At 42.9% G+C, this 19,920-nt stretch overlaps 2 protein-coding genes across 7 annotated transcripts in view; one reads left to right on the top strand and one right to left on the bottom strand.

Moving 5' to 3' along the window:
• Positions 1–2,164, bottom strand: part of CARF (calcium responsive transcription factor) — a 26,295-nt gene extending 24,131 nt beyond the window's left edge. For 4 of the 5 annotated variants that reach the window (XR_014557497.1, XM_083709932.1, XM_083709931.1 and 1 more), the window contains exon 1: positions 782–850. The gene's annotated coding sequence lies outside the window, so the exon portion shown is untranslated. Of the gene's footprint in view, positions 1–781; positions 851–2,064 lie in introns of those variants that run through there. The other variant, XM_083709933.1, reaches the window with a different exon arrangement.
• Positions 2,120–19,920, top strand: WDR12 (WD repeat domain 12). Of its 2 annotated transcripts, XM_083712031.1 has the most exons (13): positions 2,120–2,243; positions 3,332–3,426; positions 4,427–4,521; positions 5,800–5,906; positions 7,461–7,576; positions 8,248–8,402; positions 9,739–9,784; positions 12,547–12,638; positions 14,494–14,634; positions 15,390–15,495; positions 16,490–16,622; positions 17,925–17,997; positions 19,389–19,920. In XM_083712031.1, exons 1-13 carry the CDS (start codon positions 2,203–2,205, stop codon positions 19,464–19,466), a joined length of 1,278 nt encoding a protein of 425 aa, XP_083568157.1. In that variant the 5' UTR covers positions 2,120–2,202; the 3' UTR covers positions 19,467–19,920. The 2 variants fall into 2 exon arrangements, with proteins under 2 accessions (XP_083568157.1, XP_083568158.1); XM_083712032.1 differs by lacking the exon at positions 2,120–2,243 and having other exon boundaries at positions 3,332–3,430; positions 4,430–4,521.

The raw sequence follows: 19,920 nt of genomic DNA, 5'->3' as shown, positions 1-19,920 counted from the left end.
ATCATCTTAAATTGGCTCGTGCCACGTACAAATGTTTAATTTAGGGTGTGCAGAAAATATTTTTTAAAAAATAAATGTAAGGAGCCTAGGAAAGAGAGGGAAGGAAGCAGAGTTTGGAAATGTCAACACGACTGTAAAGTTACTGACATGGATAAATCTTAGTCACTAATAAATAATAATAATAATAATAATAATAATAATAATAATGGAGTCGTGGTTTTTGCCCACACAAGCTGAGCTGAGGCGGGGCGGATTTGTCGACACGATTGTAAAGTTATTGAAATGGATAAAACTGAAAGTCACTAATAATAATAATAATAATAATAATAATAATGGAGTCGTGGCTTTTGCCCACACAACAAGCTGAGCTGAGGGGGGGATTTGTCGACACGATTATAAAGTTATTGAAATGGATAAAACTTGAAGTCACTAATAATAATAATTATTATTATTATTATTATCACAACAAGCTGAGCTGGGGGGGGGATTTGTGGGGGGGAGGGGGCGCCCCTCCACCAGAATATTAAGCTCCAATTTGGGGTGGGGGAGGGAGGGGGGAGCTCGAGCCCCTCCCCCTGCCAGGCAGAAACAGCCCCCCCTCCCTCTTTCCCTCCCTCCTTCCCTGAGGAGGAGGTGGGCAGGGCCGGCCAGGGCGCGCGGCAGGATGAGTGACGCGACCGGCGACTGCCGCGCGCCGGAGCCCAGCCAGGGGGTGGGGAGGGGGGAGGGGGAGGGGAAGGGAGGGAGGGAGGAGGGAAAATTCAGAACGAGTCTACTCAACCTCGTCTTGGGCACCGCCGTGGGAGACCGCCCGTACGGCGCAGGCGCAGCAGCACGCCCACCAGGCCGCCGCCAGCGAAGGCGAAGGGGTTTTTTTGAGACACCAACGGGGCACCGTAGAAAACCCGGAAGTACTGAAGTATCCACGTGTGTGTGTGTGTGTGTGGTTTTTTTCAGAAAGGGGGAGAGGGTTCGCCGATGGGTGCTTTATTTATTATTTTTTCCCAGAATATTTTTTATTATTATTATTTCCTTTAAATAATCTTTTTCCATCAGTCCATACAATCACAGTATGTTCCCTTTGACTCTGCCGAGTCTTGACTTCCCTCCCTCCCTTCAGTTGGTATATTTATCACATTTTTATCGCGTACATTGTTCTTACATCTCTACTGCTTTACGTTGAAAGTGCTTTTTTTTTAAGGGTTTCCGTACGTTCAGTTGTGCCCAATTTTGCAGAGGTTCGGAATGGCAATGAACGCTGGGTTTGCGGGCTGTTATTAAAATGGAAACATTGCCAAATGCGTGGCACGTTTGTAGACGCGCAGACACGCATCTTGGAAGGGGGAGGTGTTATGAGTTTGTTTCTTTTTTGTTCCTATTATGAACTTTGTGTTTTTATGCTGTGAACTGCCCTGAGATCATTAGATAAAGAGCAGTATTAAATAAACATTTCATACATATACACACATCTATATTTGGGTAATATAAAAATAAGAGAGAGAGAGAGAGAGAGAGATAAATATATATGAGTTTTATTTCTTTTTTGTTCCTATTATGAACTTTGTGTTTTTATGTTGTATTTTTATGCTGTGAACTGCCCTGAGATCATTAGATAAAGGGCAGTATTAAATAAACATTTCATACATATACACACATCTATATTTGGGTAATATAAAAATAACATACTGTATATATAGAGAGAGCGAGAGAGAAAATAATAATAATAGATATAGATATATATGAGTTTTATTTTTACCCAAGTTCCTTCAACTCAGATGGGTATAAATAGGTATAACAGGCTGCACACCCAGCGTAAGTTTACAGCACAAAGTACATTTTTCCCACCCTGAAAACTAATTTCCTGAGAATTGTAGCTCCAGAATTGGAGCTCCCAGGATTCATGGGGAGTGGAGTGGAGAGGGAAATATAATTTTTTAAAATATAGTGTACGCCTTTTTTGTGCACGGAGGAACCAATTGAAAACCAACAACCCAACGACTTCGTGGCTTATGTAGGAAGTGGGGGGCGAGAAGAGAGGGAGAAAAATAAAAGCTGGTTCTTTACCTTTAAGGGCAGACTAAACTAATCGCTCGCTGAGGCGACTCCGGCGGCCCCACGGCAGAGGGCGGAAGCAACTCTGAAGCCACGTGGGACCAGGCGCGGCTGATTCTGGGGAGAGACAGAAATATCCCAGCCTTTGAAATGGCGCAGCTTCAGGCTCGCTTCTTCACTGAGGACACGAAGTAAGTACATCGCCGGGGTCTGGAAGGGCATAACTGGGTCATCGCAGCAATGGCAACTGTGGTTGAAGCGTTGTTGTTGTTGTTGTTTAGTCGTTTAGTCGTGTCCGACTCTTCGTGACCCCATGGACCAGAGAACGCCAGGCACCTCTGTCCTCCACTGCCTCCCGCGTTGCTCTTAAGCAAAGTCCATTTTGGCATTGCTGGGTTGCCTGCCTCTTGCACTTTACGGTCTTTTGGCCTCAGCCATTCATTCATATAGATGTATATGTACGTGTATGCAATATTATCATTCATTCTTATCATGGGCAGGGTGAAATAACAGAACCTTTTGGAAACTTACCAGATTGGCTTCCAGTATCTGTAACTGAAGTCAAGAATCTTATTTCACAGTTAAGAAACATTAAAGAACCAGGTGTAGATTATTTGCCCCCAGAATTTAACACTCACTGATGGGCCTCCCTGGTGGCGGTAATATTCTCATTTATTGATTCATCTGGGTTATTTCCCAAACTTTGGGCCACAGCGGTAGTCATCCCTATATTCAAAAAGGGCCTTGCATCCAATCCAGCTAGTTATAGACCAATTAGCTTGCTACCTGTAATTAGCAAATTATATGCAAAGCATCTTAGTTGATTGGATATATGCATATGTGTGTAATCTGTATCCATGTGCTTGCATTTCATCGTTTTTTTTGCCTCAGCCATCTCTCAAACATGCTTCTATCTGTGGCACCTGAGGGTAGCAATCTGTGCATGTTGTAAAATGGGCAAAAGTGCCGAGTGCATTTAAAGTGCCACAGATGGTTTGTTTGCTTGCTTGCTTGCTTTGATTCCAAAACAGTTCTCTTGGGTTTGGTTAGTCATCCAGGTTGGGGGTAGATGTTACTGGGATTTGATATGGGTGGCAGGGCCCATAGTCGCATTTGACTGGACTTAACCATCCAGGGGTCCTTTACCATACCTATACGATGGTATAGTACATGACTCTGCTCTTAAAAGGTATAATATTTCCCATGAAGACGATGGTGGAAGTTTGAGATTGATTTTACCCTTTTCTGAATACTGTGTGCAACTGTTTTCTCTCCACAGATACGTAGTAGATGATGTTCCTTTCTCTGTCCCAGCTGCTTCTGAAGTTGCTGATCTCAGTAATGTTATCAACAAATTGCTGGAAGCAAAAAATGGTACGTTTATGTTTGAGGGAAGTGGTTTTAAAAGTTTGCCCCCTTGCTATTAGTCGAGAGTTAATTTTAGGAGTCTGTAGGGGTGGTTACCACACATACAACTAATCACAGTTTACAATTTTACAGACTTAATTAATTTTTGCTGTTAAACACCTGATGCTATAGATATCACCTCAGCCAATTCCGTATAAACTCATGTTAATTTTTTACATTTATTTTCAACCCTTCCTCCCAAAGCATATCTTATTTAGCAAAGCAAACTAGAGTGGAGATACACAATTTGAGGTACAAGATAATTTGTAATTATGTATGTATTATTTATTTATCACATTTGTAGTTCACGCTTCATCTCAAAGTGTCAGAACACTTTTATCCCTGGAGCAGTTTTTTTGTCGTATGGGCTAGGTTGGGAGACAGTGACTTAGCCAAGGGTCTCCAGTGATCTTTACAAGGAGCAATCTGAACCTGGGTCCCACACATCAAATTAGTACTGCCTACTTCATTATACTGACTCTCACTGTGGTACCCAGTTGTGTTCCTGCTGTGGTCACAGGGCCATTTCACACAGTAAGTTTCTTGTCCAGAAAGTTGGCCCTTGCCTTCCTTGGGTACATGTTCAAAGAGACAAAATCTCTGCACAATCTCTCATTATTTTTTGTTTCCTCATGATTGCTTGGCCAGAAAACTGTGTTATGTCTAGGGGTTCAAAGAATATTACACTTGGAACATCCAATTTGCTGAATATGTAATGTGTATCAGTGATATAACTTCTGGTTTGGAGAGCTAAATCTTATCTGCTAACAAATTTTTGTTCTCCCCGGATAAAGTTTGGTGGCCTGTGATAATTTGGTAATATGAGTGTGTATTGTACAGGAATAACTGAAGGCTACATTTTAGACATAATTCACCAAGCCTCCTCAAATGTACAGTGCAAACTGCATCTTCTGAGTGTTTCATATAAGCTGTGCAACCTGACACTTTGTGTTTTCTTTGTCTCTAGAAGGCCACAAATATGTAGAATTTGATTTCCTTATCAACGGACAGTTTTTGCGCATGTCCCTGGTGAAGCACATGGAAGTGGAAAATATCTCAACTGTAAGTCATTGGTGTGGGTGTGGGTGTGTATGTATAGAGTATAGGCTCTGGATTATGAGAGTAATAAATAGAGAATCATCCACTTAAATTTGTGCAAAACTCCCAATTATTGTATTGGGCTGTCTAGCTTGCAAGTGTATGACAGAGCAATTCTAGCCTCCAGAGCTGCTAGCTAGAGGGGGCTTAAAGGTAAAGGTAAAGGGACCCCTGATCATTAGGTCCAGTCGTGACCGACTCTGGGGTTGCGGCGCTCGTCTCGTTTTATTGGCCGTGGGAGCCGGCGTACAACTTCCGGGTCATGTGGCCAGCATGACTAAGCCACTTCTGGCGAACCAGAGCAGCACACGGAAACGCCGTTTACCTTTCCGCCGGAGCAGTACCTATTTATCTACTTGCACTATGATATGCTTTCGAACTGCTAGGTTGACAGGAGCAGGGGCCGAGCAACGGGAGCTCACCCCGTTGCAGAGATTCGAACTGCCAACCTTCTGATCGGCAAGCCCTAGGCTTTGTGGTTTAACCCACAGCACCACTTGTGTCCCCTAGAGGGGGGCTTAGGATTGGTTAAAAGTTCGTCTGCAGTTGGGAGCAGATGTCTGCTGCAGAGGCCTCTGTTGTTCCCATAAGACACAGGTCTGCTGCTTGCAGTAGCCAGTGTAAGGCCCCAGAACGAGGCATTCCAGCAGCAGAGATTACCTTGAATGCATGGACCAAAAAGCCCTTCCATTCTCCTGAGAGGCCCCAGAATTGAGTTCCTTACTATACCTGAATTAGCCAGGATCTGGTCAGGTAATTTGCCCCCTTGCTTTCAGGGGTGGAGGGAACTGGAAGAAAATAAGGATTTCTTATAAGAGACCACCTTGTTTTGTTTTCAATATCTATATATGGCTTTTGCTAAGCAGCATACAAATCATAATCTTAAATAAGTATATAAGTGCGGGGCGCGGGTGGCGCTGTGGGTTAAACCACTGAGCCTAGGACTTGCCGATCAGAAGGTTGGCGGTTCAAATCCCCGTGACGGGGTGAGCTCCCATTGCTTGGTCCCTGCTCCTGCCAATCTAGCAGTTCAAAAGCACGTCAAAGCAGGTCTTCCAGGGCTCACAGCCAAGGTGGTCTCATTTAAAGCAACACAGATAAAAATTGAAAACAATTTAAAAGAGGAGCCCTCGGTGCTAAGCAGAAGCCACAGTCCTTGTGAAGCCTCCTCTGCTGCAGAGGAAATTTTCCTCTGAAATCTCACTGGCTGATCCTTTCCCTTGACGTGTTTTGTGTGCGCAGGAAGAAGTAGTAGCAATAGAGTATGTTGAAAAATACACGGCTCCTCAACCTGAAGAATGCATGCTCCATGATGATTGGATCAGTTCTATTGAAGCTACAGAAGAATGGTAAGGGAGACATGCTACTTCTTTCCTAATCTCTTTTGTCTGACTTACTGCCTGTAAGATATCGCCTTGCATTATTTCTTTTTTTATTTATGATTTTTCATTTCTAATAATAATAATAGTAATAAATTTTATTTATATCCCGCCCTCCCCAGCCGAGGCCGGGCTCAGGGCGGCTAACAACAATAAAATACAACATACTAAAATCATTTCATTAGAATTAATTCAACTCAAATTGAAGGCAACCATCAGGATAAAATTCTGTCTAGATTGCCAAAGGAGGGAGTCAGGCTGTGCCCTGGCCAAAGGCCTGGAGGAACAGCTCTGTCTTGCAGGCCCTGCGGAAAGATGTCAAGTCCCACAGGGCCTTAGTCTCTTGTGACAGAGCGTTCCACCAGATTAGAGCCACAGCTGAAAAAGCCCTGGCTCTAGTTGAGGCCAGCCTAACCTCTCTGTGACCTGGGACCTTCAGGATGTTTTTATTTGAAGACCGTAAGTCCCTCTGTGGGACATACCAGGAGAGGCAGTCCCGTAGGTACGAGGGTCCTATACATTTCAGTGATTTTACAATCATTTAACATTCCAAAAGGGACGCAGGTGGCGCTGTGGGTTAAAGCCTCAGCGCCTAGGACTTGCCGATTGAAAGGTCGGCGGTTCGAATCCCTGCGGCGGGGTGCGCTCCCGCTGCTCGGTCCCAGCGCCTGCCAACCTAGCAGTTCGAAAGCACCTCCGGGTGCAAGTAGATAAATAGGGACTGCTTACCAGCGGGAAGGTAAACGGCGTTTCCGTGTGCAGCTCTGGCTCGCCAGATGCAGCTTTGTCACGCTGGCCACGTGACCTGGAAGTGTCTCCGGACAGCGCTGGCCCCTGGCCTCTTAAGTGAGATGGGCGCACAACCCCAGAGTCTGTCAAGACTGGCCCGTACAGGCAGGGGTACCTTTACCTTTACCTAACATTCCAAAACTTGGCTTCCTTCCCCCTCTTTCTGCAGTTCCTTAAATTTTATATATATATTTTCTGCATATTCCAAATTAACTTAGTTTACTCATTTATTCATCTGCTTTAAATATATCATCTTATAAAACTGCAGGTTATTACAATGATCCTGCCAATGTCCTTATCTGTTTACAGTTTCTTTGTAAATATTCAATAAACCAGTTCCATTCTTTTATAAAAAGTTTGTTACCTTGGTTTCTTATTTTTCTGGTAAGTTTTGCCATTTCTGCGTATTCCGTAAGTTTTTGTATCCATTTTTCTTTCGTCTTGTTTTATTTCACTCACCATGTTGAAGGCACAGCGTCAGTTTATCCATTCTTTTCCTCCTTTCCCATCTGTCTTTTAAATAAACATATTATTTTCCATTCAGAATCTCTATAGCCCAAGTGACTTGCTGGGAAAGGATTCTTCATTAACAAACATCATATTTCAGCATCATATTCCAAAAAAATTGAAATTGCACACTGTGTCAAGTGCCCGATTAAAGCCCATAAAGTAGATGTATCCTATGAAGAACTATAGACAACCACCAAGCAGGCTTTTTGCTTCTAAATTCCATAGGATATTGACAGGTTCCTATGACCAGACATCTCGGATTTGGTCAGTAGAAGGCAAACCCATAATGACGCTTGCTGGACATGTAGATGTGGTTAAAGATGTGGCCTGGGTCAAAAAAGGTAAGTAGAGTTTACTCTGGGGTTTCAGCTTAAATAAATTTCACAGAAAACTTGCCACCCCGAATTGTTCAGTTATTTCCAAACTGAAATCCAACACAGAACGTGACACCTTAAAGACTTAACAATTTTTGCTTTCGCTGCATCAGAATAACCTAGCCACCTCTCAAATTCCACTCTTCTTTGCAATTCCTCCTGTGCAATTGTTGCCGCACTATGTGGCAGTTTTGTGTTGAAACAAAGGCCTCAGGATCAAAGTCCCATTGGGTAATAATAATAATAATAATTTATTTCTACCCTGCCCATCTGACTGGGTTTCCCCAGCCACTCTGGGCAGCTTTCAACATAACATTAAAAACAGAATAAAACTTCAAGGGTTAAAAACTTCCCTAAACAGGGCTGGCTGATGTTATACTGATGCCTCTGACTGCATTCATGGCCATTAAACTAGAAATGTGTATGAGTGACCGTCATATTCTGTTTACTTCTACATTCCCAGCAGCCCTGTGATATCCTTCTGTATTGCCTCAGCTCCAAATTGATCCCATCCTCGGCCTGTTTTTAATTGTTTTGTAAACGCTTCATCATATTTGAGCGGGTTGGGAGAATTAGGAGAGGGTTGGTTTGGGGAAAAACTGCTGTATGAACCTGTTTGCTATGCCTGTGTCCCTCAGATAGTTTGTCCTGCCTGCTGCTTAGTGCATCGATGGACCAGACTATCCTGCTGTGGGAATGGAATGTAGAAAAGAACAAAGTGAAGGCCCTTCACTGCTGCAGAGGACATGCAGGAAGTGTAGAATCTGTCGCTGTGGATGGCTCAAGGACTAAAGTAAGTTATATTGACTTCCCTTTCTTCCCTCCCTCTCACCCAAGCAGCTGAGGCAGTTGATGTTGTTTCACATAAAAGGCAACACTATAGCATCTGCTCTCCATCTTCTGATAACTGGAAGCCTTGCACTAATAATAATAATAATAATAATAATAATAATACCTTTAATGTCAACGTACAACCTGTGTACAATGAAATTAACCAAGTCTCCCCCCCCCGCCACAAACACTCAATCTCATTGCACTTTGTGTGCTTGTTGCACAACACACCAACCCCGAAAGTCAGTTGCACTATTATTATTTTCCGATCAGTAGCCTAACAGCCCACGGGTAGAAACTGTTTTTTAGCCTGTTGGTATGACTGATTATACTTCTATATCTCCTGCCCGAGGGTAGAATATTAAAGAGGTGCTGGCTGGGGTGTGAATCCTCCCTGAGAATTTTTCTCGGTCTCCTAAGGCAACGATCCCTTGCGATGTCATCTAGCGGGCTCAGGGGACAGCCCATGATATCATGTGCTGTGTTCACCACCCTCTGTAAACACTCAGAGATGTGAAATTATGGCATGGGGCATCCATCTCTTTCCCTCCCTCCCTCCCTCCCTCCCCCACTTCCTGATTTTCTATTCTCCAGTAAAACCATGGGGAATTATTTTGGTGAGGAATTGTTTAGCTGAAGACAGAGGAAGGTCCTTTCAGCCTCAAGTCAAAACAAAAAAAAATTCCTTCCAGTAGCACCTTAAAGACCAACTAAGTTAGTTCTTGGTATGAGCTTTCGTGTGCATGCACTGGAAGGAATTTTTTTTGTTTTGACTATGGCAGACCAACACGGCTACCTATCTGTAACTTTCAGCCTCAAGATATTTTAAATAAAATGTAAAAGCTCATTCTTGTTTGAATCTGGTTTGGAGTCAAATCAAGCCTATTTTACCGTATTTTCCCATCTATAAGACAATGTTTTTTGCTAAAAGATTTTAGTCAAAATTTGGGGGTCATCTTATACTCGGATGTTGAATGCACAGGGGTTTGGGCTCTGGTATGGGTGGCCTGGGCTCGGGTTCAAGCTGTGGTGCTGGCGGCCCAGGTTGTGGTTCAGACTTGGGCTCTGGCACGGGTAACCCAGACTCAGGTTCGGGCTTGGCCTCTGGCCCAATTTCTTAATTTTGTGTTCAAAAAAATAGGGGCGTCTTATGTGGGTGTCTTATATATGGAAAAAACACAGTGACTCACTTGAGTTAAGCCTGTTCTGAAATCAAGCTTTGGGTAACTTGCGCATCACAAACGATAGCTAGCTAAAATGTGCCATTTTTGTTGAAAACTCTTTTGTGGTGTGTTTAGTTTTGCAGTGGATCCTGGGATAAGATGCTAAAGATCTGGTCTGCAGGTAAGATCAGTGTTTAACTTATGTGCTTCCTTTGACCTTTCATCTAATAACTCCCAGCTCCTTTGTCTACAACTCTGCATGCTTACGATACATTAATTTATTTAACAGGATTTGTATACTGCCTATTTGTAAATGAAACCTCTGAGTGGTTTACATGTGGGCGCACCCTTCTTTTTGTGAACCTGAACCACCTTTTTTTTTTCCAAACTGAAGCTGCCCCAGACATTGCAGTTTGGAGCTGCATGCAAATACTTTTGCTAACTGCACAAGAAGTTCAAAATGGGGTGCTGTGTTGCAGAATTGTATATTCCCACGTGTGTATGTATATCAGTCCTGTGAGTTTGGAGAATACTTCGTTTCGCCATAGGGGTTAGGTTCAATTAATGTGTGAACTGCGCAGGCCACCTGTAACCCAGTGTCTGTCTCGTAGCTCCATAAAAACATACCTCAAAGTCCTAGCGATGTGCTTAACTCGTATGTAGGAACAGGGCCTGCTTCCATCTCAATCTCGCCAGATTATGAGGATGTCCGATTCGCCTGGAGCCCATGTGCATAAGCCGCTGTTTACATGAAGGGCTTCCTTGCTAGATGTTGCGTTCAACACAGGAAGGCAGAGAGAAGCCTGGAAAATAGGATTTAACATTGGGATCAGGGCTAGGAGCATGGCCCCACTTCTGCTACACATGGGGAAATAGTGGCTATCGAAGGACAGGCCATGGTGACCTGGTTTGCCAGACAGTAGTTATTGCAAACAAGTAAACGTGCAGGCTCTCCAAGTGAAGATCACAACCGCAGTGCTCCTTCGCTGGCCCTGCTGCCACCACGTTAACCAGTGCTAAGCCATGGTTTGGTTTAAGTCAGTGTTTCTCAAAGTTGGGCCCCCGGCTGTTGTAGGATTACAGCTCCATCATTGTTGACCACTACAACTAATTCAAAATGCAGCAGCTAGGCTGGTGACTGGGAGTGGCCGCCAATACCATATAACACCAGTCCTGCCTCCCAGTACGTTTCTGAGCACAATTCAAAGTGTTGGTGCTGACCTTTAAAGCCCTAAACTGCCTTGGCCCAGTATACCTGAAGGAGCGTCTCCACTCACATCATGCAACCCAGACACTGAGGTCCAGCTCCAAGGGCCTTCTGGTGGTTCCCTCCCTGCGAGAAGTGAGGTTATAGGGAACCAGGCAGAGGGCCTTCTTGGTAGTGGCACTCACCCTGGAAATAAACAACTATCTGATTTTAAGAAGACATCTGAAGGTAGCCCTGTTTCGGGAAGTTTTTAATGTCTAATGTTTTAGCGTATTTTTAATATTCTGGTGGGAGCTGCCCAGAGTGGCTGGGGAAAACCAGCCAGATGGGTGGGGTATAAATAATAAATAATAATTTTTTATTATTATTATTATTATTATTATTATTATTATTATTATTATTATCCTGCTAGCTAGGGATGGTGGGAGCTGTACACCAACAACAGCTGGAGACTCAGGTTTGAGAAATGCTGGGTTAAGTGCTGCATCGGAGTGTGGTTTGTATCACTTGTAAACTTTAGTTACAACTCATGGATTATCTGGAGGGAAACAAACCACAAATCTGGATGTAATAAACCATATTTTAGCAGTAGCTGCAGGCTTGGACAAGGAGTGCTGCGGCTGTGATCTTCAATCTGAGAACTGATCTTATGCAAAAAAAAAAAAAAAAATCGGACAAAAGACTTCATGTTCCTGAGAGAAGCCCCCAAAACCTCTGCCACAAAAATTTAAGATGTCACAGGAACCTACTAGTATTTTTTGCTCCATAGGGCACACCGGACCATAGGGCACACCTAGTTTTTAGGGGGGAAATAAAGGGGGGAATTATCCCCCCCCCCCAGGTCCAGGAGCGGCAGCAAGATTGAGTGTAACCTCGCCGCCGCTCCTGGAGCTTCCCCCGACCCCAGCTCCCAGAACAGGCAGCTATCCGCAAGCCTTCCGAACTCCCGCTGCGCTCAGAAGGCTTGCGGATGGCTGCCTGAAGCCCAGCGAGCGCAGCGGAAGTTGGCACTGCACTCGCCGGGCTGCAGGCTGCTATCCGCAAGCCTTCGGAGCCCGGCGGGCACTCCCGCTGCGCTCCAAAGGCTTGCGGATAGCTGCCTGAAGCCTGGAGAGCGAGAGGGGTTGGTGCGCAGCGACCCCTCTCGCTCTCCAGGCTTCAGCGAAAGCCTGCATTCACTCCATAGGACGCACACACATTTTCCCTTCATTTTTGCAGGGGGAAAGGTGCGTCCTATAGAGCGAAAAATACGGTAAATCAGGTGTGGGAAACCTTTGGCCCTCCAGATGTCGCTGAACTACAATGCCCATCAGCTCCCAACAGTGGTCAGGGATGATAAGTGGTGTAGTTCATCAATGTCTAAAAAGCCAGGGTTACTCACACCTGACCTTAAGCAACTAGTATGACTACAGCAAGATGGCTCCACAATTCCAAAAGCTTTTATTTGGAAGTTAATCCCATTGGACGACATCTAGCTCATACTTGGATTGCTCCCAGTGACTTAAAACGCTTGCTTCCGTGGAATTGAGTTAATATGGCAATTGATCAGTGTTCTTGGGGAAGATGTGTGCAAATAGCAGACCGGCCTGTAAATTAGGACCAATCAGTGATTCTTCATATCACAAATTTGTTGATGATTAGATTTATTCTTTTTTTACAAAGATCCAATTTATAGCAATAGGAGATTGACCAGTGAGTGGTCATATGGTTAAAATGACCATATTTTTTTATTTCAGTGCCTACAGATGAAGAGGATGAAATGGAAACGGAGGAGGCGGCAAACAGACCAAGGAAAAAGCAGAAAACTGAGCAGCTGGGACTAACAAGAGTAAGATAAACCTGGATTGTGTAGAAATTCCTTTGAGGGGATGTGGGGTTCGGGCTAGCAGCCAGCTAATACTTCCAGGGACCTGCTGGCTGCAGTTGTGACATTTGCCTTAGTTTCCCCAAATTGCAGTGCTCTGTAAGTTCCACTTGGGCATGAGAAAAGCCCTGCTGAGTCAGATCAAAGGACCATGTAGTCCAGGCTCCTATTCTCATGTTGGCCAATCAGATGTACATGGGAAACTACAAGCAGGACTTGAGTGCTACAGCTTCCTTTCTGCTTGTGTCCCCCAGTATTTTGAGGCATATAGTCTTCAGTACTGAAGCTGGTACACAGCCATGACTGGTAATCATCTATTGCCATCCATGAATTTGTCTAAACCCCTTTTGAGCCATCCAAGTTAGATGTGCCTGGCACTTGTCCTTTTATATATATGCAGGATTTGATAGCACCGTGGTCACTGTTTTGAGAGAGATCAACAGCTTAATAATAATACTTTATTATTATAAAGGCATTGCTTTTTTGGGGGGGGGGAACTAAGATGGCAGCTGCAGTTGCCAAGGGAGAGAGCTGCTGCAATAAGTCTACTGAGCCCTGGAGCCAACTCCAGTGGGTTGAAATGGAGGGAAATAGCACGATCCCATGCACATTTACCTGGGAGCAATTCCTATAGTACAGTGGTACCTCGGGTTACATACGCTTCAGGTTAAATATGCTTCAGGTGCAGACTCCACTAACCCAGAAATAGTACCTTGGGTAAAGAACTTTACCTCAGGATGAGAACAGAAATCGCACGGCGGCAGCGGGAGGCCCCATTAGTTAAAGTGGTGCTTCAGGTTAAGAACAGTTTCAGGTTAAGAATGGACCTCCAGAACAAATTAAGTTCTTAACCCGAGATACCACTGTATAGATATTACCAGTATGTAAAGCTTTCTCTTCTGTGCTGTGTAAGAAAAACTACAACTTAGCCCATACTTTGGCCTCTTGAAAAATCTCATGTATGGATAATAAAGTAGTAAGTTTCTATGCTATAGGCTTAGGGACTAGAGGTTTACTACAGGTCTCTGGGGTGCTCTTCCCAATTGGTTTGAAAAGCACCTACCTACCTTGATATATGGGAAGGATCTGTGCAACCACATTCCACTCTCAAAAGAGCCAAAATGTATAAATCAGGGCGGGGAGCGGGCGCTGTGTCATAACCCAAGTGTGTTGTGTAGAGACGGCATAAGTAAACTCAGCCCTCCAGATGTTTTTGGCCTACTACTCCCATGATCCCTAGCTAACAGGACCAGTGGTCAGGGATGATGGGAATTGTAGTTCCAAAACATCTGGAGGGCCGAGTCTGAGTAAGCCTGGTGTAGAGACTACAAAGACTTACCATAACTGTTTCCTCACTGCGTAGACTTGTTCTATTCCTTGAGACACTAGCTCTTGGATCTTATCTGCAACTTGCGGGTGAAGTCGCAAGGGCAGCGTGCAGCTTTCGTCTTTGCCTGCATCAATCCCATTCACATTGGGAGCAATTCCTATAGTACAGTGGTACCTCGGGTTACATACGCTTCAGGTTACAGACTCCGCTAACCTAGAAATACTACCTCGGGTTAAGAACTTTGCTTCAGGATGAGAACAGAAATTGTGCAGCAGCAGCGCGGCAGCAGCAGGAGGCCCCATTAGCTAAAGTGGTGCTTCAGGTTAAGAACAGTTTCAGGTTAAGAACAGACCTCCAGAACGAATTAAGTTCTTAATTCAAGGTACCACTGTATATCTATAGACTTAACAGTGTTGGTGAACAAGCTCATTTCACAAAATGAAATATTTCAATAACCATATCCTCCCAATATTTATTTTTCCTGTCTAGATTCCTGTTACAACCCTCTCTGGTCATACAGAATCGGTCTCTTCTGTACTTTGGTCAGATACAGACGAAATATGCAGTGCTTCATGGGACCACACAATTAAGGTGTGGGATGTTGAAACGGGGGGCCTCAAATCCACTTTGGTGAGTTCTCTTGCAAACCAAGTTTGCCATTTCTCAGATTGCTTAACTGCCTTCAACAAAGAATTTTGTACAAAGTCTAAAGAGCAATTCATTAATTACTTCTACTCAGGGTGGATAAAAATCAATGATTTTTTTTTAAAAAATCTGATTTTTAAAATTTAAATCAGATTTTTTTATATAAATTGGATTTTTAAAATAAAATGCTTTTGGTAGAAAAATCTTTCTAAAGATAGCTTTCTATTTAAGTTACATTATAGTCCAAAGGCTATTCATAAGGAAATAAGGATTTGTTTTAAGTTTTTCATGTGTGCTAAACTCAGTTTAAGGTGTGTTTTTTTTAAAAAAAGTTTAACCACATCAGTTAACAAACATGGATACATATGCTATAATGTTATTGTTTTAGTTAAATAAATTGTTTAAATGGTTATTAAGGAAATGATTGTTTTTCTCCTTCCAATAAAGTACAGCAGAAAAGTTGTCCAAATGTAAACAGTTAACTCATTAAAACTCACAATAATTTCATAACTATTTGTCTATGTATTTCCAATAGTATAAGCAAATCAGCAATTTTTGATATAGCTGTAAAAACTACTCGGAAATTTATTATTCCAAAAATGAAACTTTCATCTGGTTGTAAATATTCAGATTATACCAGCAAGAATGAGTCTTTCTTTAAAATTTTTTGATTTAAATCAAGTCTTACTGACTAGCGATTTAAATCCACCCTGCTTCTTTCTACTCTTATTTTTCCATAGACTGGAAACAAAGTGTTCAACTCTATATCCTACTCGCCATTGTGTCGGCGTTTAGCCTCTGGAAGCACTGACAGACACATTAGGTTATGGGACCCTCGTACCAAAGGTGGGTAGAACAGAATGTATATTCACGAGAGAATTTTTGCATAGGTACACACACACACACACACACACACGTTACGTTTTTAAAATTATTATTATTTCATGCATTTATTGAGCTGTACATACATGCTTTCGAATAAATTTTCTGGTGAGGCTTCCCAACCCTGATTGACTGGTGGCATACTTTGGTAACCCAGACTCAGGAAGAGCTGCTATAATCTTCCACTTCTATGCAGTGGTTATGGCAGCGTTTGTAAAGCTCTCTACATGCAGGGATTATAACTCAGTGTTAGAGGACAAGCTTTCACCATACACAATGTCTCTGGTCCAGTCTCTGGCACCTCTAGTTAGGAAGAAACAGGTTGTAAGTTATATGAGGTTACAGGGAACCAGACAGAGGGCCTTCTCGGTAGTGGCACCTGCCCTGTGGAACGCCCTCCCTTCAGATGTGAAGGAAATAAGTAGCTATCTTTAAAAGACATCTGAAGGCAGCCCTGTTTAGGGAAGTTTTTAATATTTAATGCTGTATTGTTTTTAACACTCGATTGGAAGCCGCCCAGATTAGCTGGGGAAACTCAGCCAGATGGGCAGGGTATAAATGATAAATTATTCTTCTTCTTTTGCCTGAGACATTGGAGAGCAGCTGCCAGTCTCGGTACACAAATTTGGGCTAGGTGGATAAAAAAATCTGACCTGGTATATGACAACTTCCTAATTCCTTCATCTGGCTTGCAGATGTCCTGTTTTTACTGATTATATCACTAATGTGCTACTTTTAATAAACATTTGTTTTGGTCATTGTAAAGAAACATTTCATCTCAGTAGTGGCCTAGGGAGTGGTCGTTGTCTCCTACTTGGTTTGATTTCAGCACAAATGTTATTACTATTTTTGTATCCATTGCATACTCACTCTCACCCTGCTGTATGCTTGTAAAAATTTTAAGTGTTTTGTGTGACTCATCAGTTGTGGCTAGTGAGACTTGTCTGCCTCTTTTCAGATGGTTCTTTGGTACTGCTTTCTCTTACCTCACATACTGGCTGGGTGACATCAGTGAAGTGGTCACCAACACACGAGCAACAGCTCATCTCTGGTTCTTTAGACAATGTTGTCAAACTCTGGGACACAAGAAGGTAAACTTTAAACCCTGGGTTTTTGTTGAACTTTTGCCATATGGATTTGTGTTACTGGATGGCACACAAACTGAAGAAATGTCACTATAGAGTATTTAGGGCAATTGATATTGAATATTTTGAATATTTGAATATTTTAGGGCAATTGAATATTTGAATATTTAGGGCAATTGATATTGATTTGAAGGGTTCTAGCTAGATCTTAAGTCTGATTTTAGCAATATTCTCATCAATATTAGTTCTGCACCTGCAAATGTCTCCCTAAGCATTGTGTTTGATGCAATTCTGTTTTTCTAAGGATTATGGCACAGCAGGAAAGTGGGTTTTTTAATCTATTGCATTTACCAGTTGCTTTATACACCATGAAGTCTCAAAGTGACTTGGCAAGGTAGAATGCAATACATAAAAGCAGTTCAGAAGAATAAAAAGAATTAAAACAGTGAACAATGCAAAATACATTAAAATGCTCATCCAGAAACACATTATTAATAAGGACAAGTCTTACCCACCCCACTGAAAGAGGAGGATCACTGTGAGGAACAAGATCAAGTAGCCAAAGGCCTGGGTAAACAAAAAGGTTTTAGCCTGGCACCTAGAGACTGACAAGGATAGTGCCAGGCACATCTCCCTCCAAAAACATTCGTTGGATGGGAGGCCACCAATGAAAAGGCCTGTTCATATGTGGTCACCCTTATCTTCCTTGAGTGGGGCACACAGAGAAGGGCCTTTGATGAAGACCATAGTGTCTCAGCTAGTTCATATGGGAAGAGATGGTCCTTGAGGTATTGGAGTCCTGAGCAGTATAGCGCTCTAGAGGTCAAAATCAGCACTTGCTTATGGTTAAAGGCAGTATGTAGGCAGTGTGCATAATTCCAAAAGTGAAATTGTAGTTTGGACCCTGACTTTGCAGAAGCATCCCAGGAGAGGAATTTTTCTCCCACTGATGGAAGTGAGGAAGATATTTTTGTTGATTCATCCTGCAGTGTTCATCACCACCTCCCATGTTCTTCCCCAAATTTTCTGGTCCCAATTTCTAGGGGGCTGGAGGAGGAATGGGAAATCTGCAAAAATTGCCACCACCTCCCTCCACCCCAAACCTTGTGCCAGCAGAAGTTCTTGATTGAATGACAATAAGAGTCTTCTGCAATTGGATCTTACCGAAAGGTTGACAGAAGAATGAGAGTAGGAGGGGAAGTTTATATAGAAGGAATTTGCTGGCTGATTTCAGCAATTAGCCATCAGAATGCTTTTATTTCCATGTAATATAACTAGTATGGCTGTCTTATTTTCTGTTTCCTATAGTTGCAAGGCACCTCTCTATGACTTGGCTGCTCATGAAGACAAGGTTTTGTGTGTGGAATGGACAGAATCAGGGGTAAGAACTTAGTCAGGAACAGGAATTGGGTGGAAACCGAAGTATCTTTGCAGCAGATGTTGTTTATTTAGTTGGATAAGTGTAGTGATTTATAAATATTCATTACTTATGCAGTGCAGAACACCAAAGGTTCAACTTGTGAAAGTGATTTATCTTAAAACTACTTGAAAGAATGTATGTGATTTTGCATAAACTTTGGGTTACGTCCAACAAAGTCTTGTTACTGCAAATACCTGCCTGTGCAATGGGACTTCCTCTCCCCTTGTGCCCCGAAACCTGTTCTGGGTTTTCCCCCCAAGCCTGCAGAATGGATCGAGAGAAGGGACAGGGACACGAAGTCTGGTTGCACAAGTGGAAGTCCTTTCTCTTTTGGGATGCTGATGTTAGATATCATGCCACATGACCAGCTGTTTTTTGTTTATAGCATTTTGTGCTGCTTCTCTTTATATTGTGGATTTAAGACATTGTGAAGTTTCTGTTCCTAACATTAAGGCAGGCAACGTTCCAAGGCACAATTGGCTGTATTAATCATATGTCTGCTTAATAAGCCAGGATATGAATTAACTTTTCCCTATATACTCCTTCCTTTGCATTAAGCACCTGCAAATCTGTGATACCATGCCTTGTGTTTCTTATGCAAGTTCTGATGAAAAATTGTTTTTCCTGGTACAGGTTCTCGAACCTAATCCGTTCGACTCCTGAAACCGTTCAAAAACCAAGGCGCAGCTTCCGATTGGCTGCAGGAGCTTCCTGCACTTAATTGGAAGCCGCGTCAGACGTTTGGCTTCCCAAAAACATTCGCAAACCGGAACACTTATTTCCAGGTTTGCTGTGTTTGGGAGCCAATTTATTCGCCAGCTAAGCCATTCGGGAATCAAGGGACCACTGTATATATACGTTTTTACTTGGTCTAGATGAGGGGAGACAACAACAATAATTTATTATTTATACCCCACCCATCTGGCTGGGTTTCCCCAGCCACTCTGGGCGGCTTCCAATAAAACACTAAAATACAATAACCTATTAAACATTAAAAGCTTCCCTAAACAGGGCTGCCTTCAGATGTCTTCTAAACGTTTGGTAGTTATTTTTCTCTTTGACATCTGGTAGGAGGGCGTTCCATAGTGCGGGTGCCACTACCGAGAAGGCCCTCTGCCTGGTTCCCTTGAACTTGGCTTCTCGCAGCGAGGGAACCACCAGAAGGCCCTTGGCACTAGACCTCAGTGTCCGGGTAGAATGATAGAGGTGGAAACGCTCCTTCAGGTATACTGGACCGAGGCCGTTTAGGGCTTTAAAGATCAACACCAACACTTTGAATTGTGCTCTGAAACGAAATGAATGTTTCTGAATATTGTCTCATTATAACTAGATTTTTCTTCCTTGCTCTATAGTTGCTGTTGAGTGGTGGTGCAGACAACAAGCTCTATTGCTACAGATACCGAGCAGCCACCTCTGATGATGGAGCATGAAAACAAACGAAAAGATCATGAGAATGAACTCTTCTGCTCAATGTGCTTGCAAACTATCATACACAGCTGTATAAAATGTGTGATTTATGGTATTATAAATCTTGCATATTCTACCTTGGGGCAACATTAGTTTCCTGTTCTTTGTTTTGAGGCGAGATGGCAAGTTAAGGCATTTTTATTTTTATCTAAAACCTTTCCCCCACTACGCAAGCCATACGAACTCGAGTTGGTCAATTTTAACAGTTTAAGCCTTGTTAGCATAATATGTGTTTATTAAAACCTTTTTATTTTGTGCAAGTATATTTAAGTTTTTTAGTTAATCATGATGCTGAGCTTTCCACCTTCCATTAGTTTCAGTGGGAACTTCAGGTGTCCCCCATGAAAAATCAATTGAAGCTGTTGCCAGATGGAGAATGCTCAAGATTTCAATGAAATAAAATTGCGGTGTTCCTTA

Source organism: Podarcis gaigeae (assembly GCF_964106915.1).
Source record: "Podarcis gaigeae genome assembly, chromosome: 1".
Lineage (NCBI taxonomy): Eukaryota > Metazoa > Chordata > Lepidosauria > Squamata > Lacertidae > Podarcis > Podarcis gaigeae.
Note: the sequence above shows the minus strand (reverse complement) of the source record. Positions and strands in the feature narration are given on the sequence as shown.

Excerpts from the sequence above, each read along its gene's own strand:
- WDR12 (XM_083712031.1), top strand. The coding sequence starts at position 2,203 with ATGGCGCAGCTTCAGGCTCGCTTCTTCACTGAGGACACGAA. Across the intron at positions 5,907-7,460 it reads ATTGAAGCTACAGAAGAATG|GATATTGACAGGTTCCTATG; the intron begins GTAAGGGAGACA and ends TAAATTCCATAG. Across the intron at positions 16,623-17,924 it reads AAACTCTGGGACACAAGAAG|TTGCAAGGCACCTCTCTATG; the intron begins GTAAACTTTAAA and ends TGTTTCCTATAG.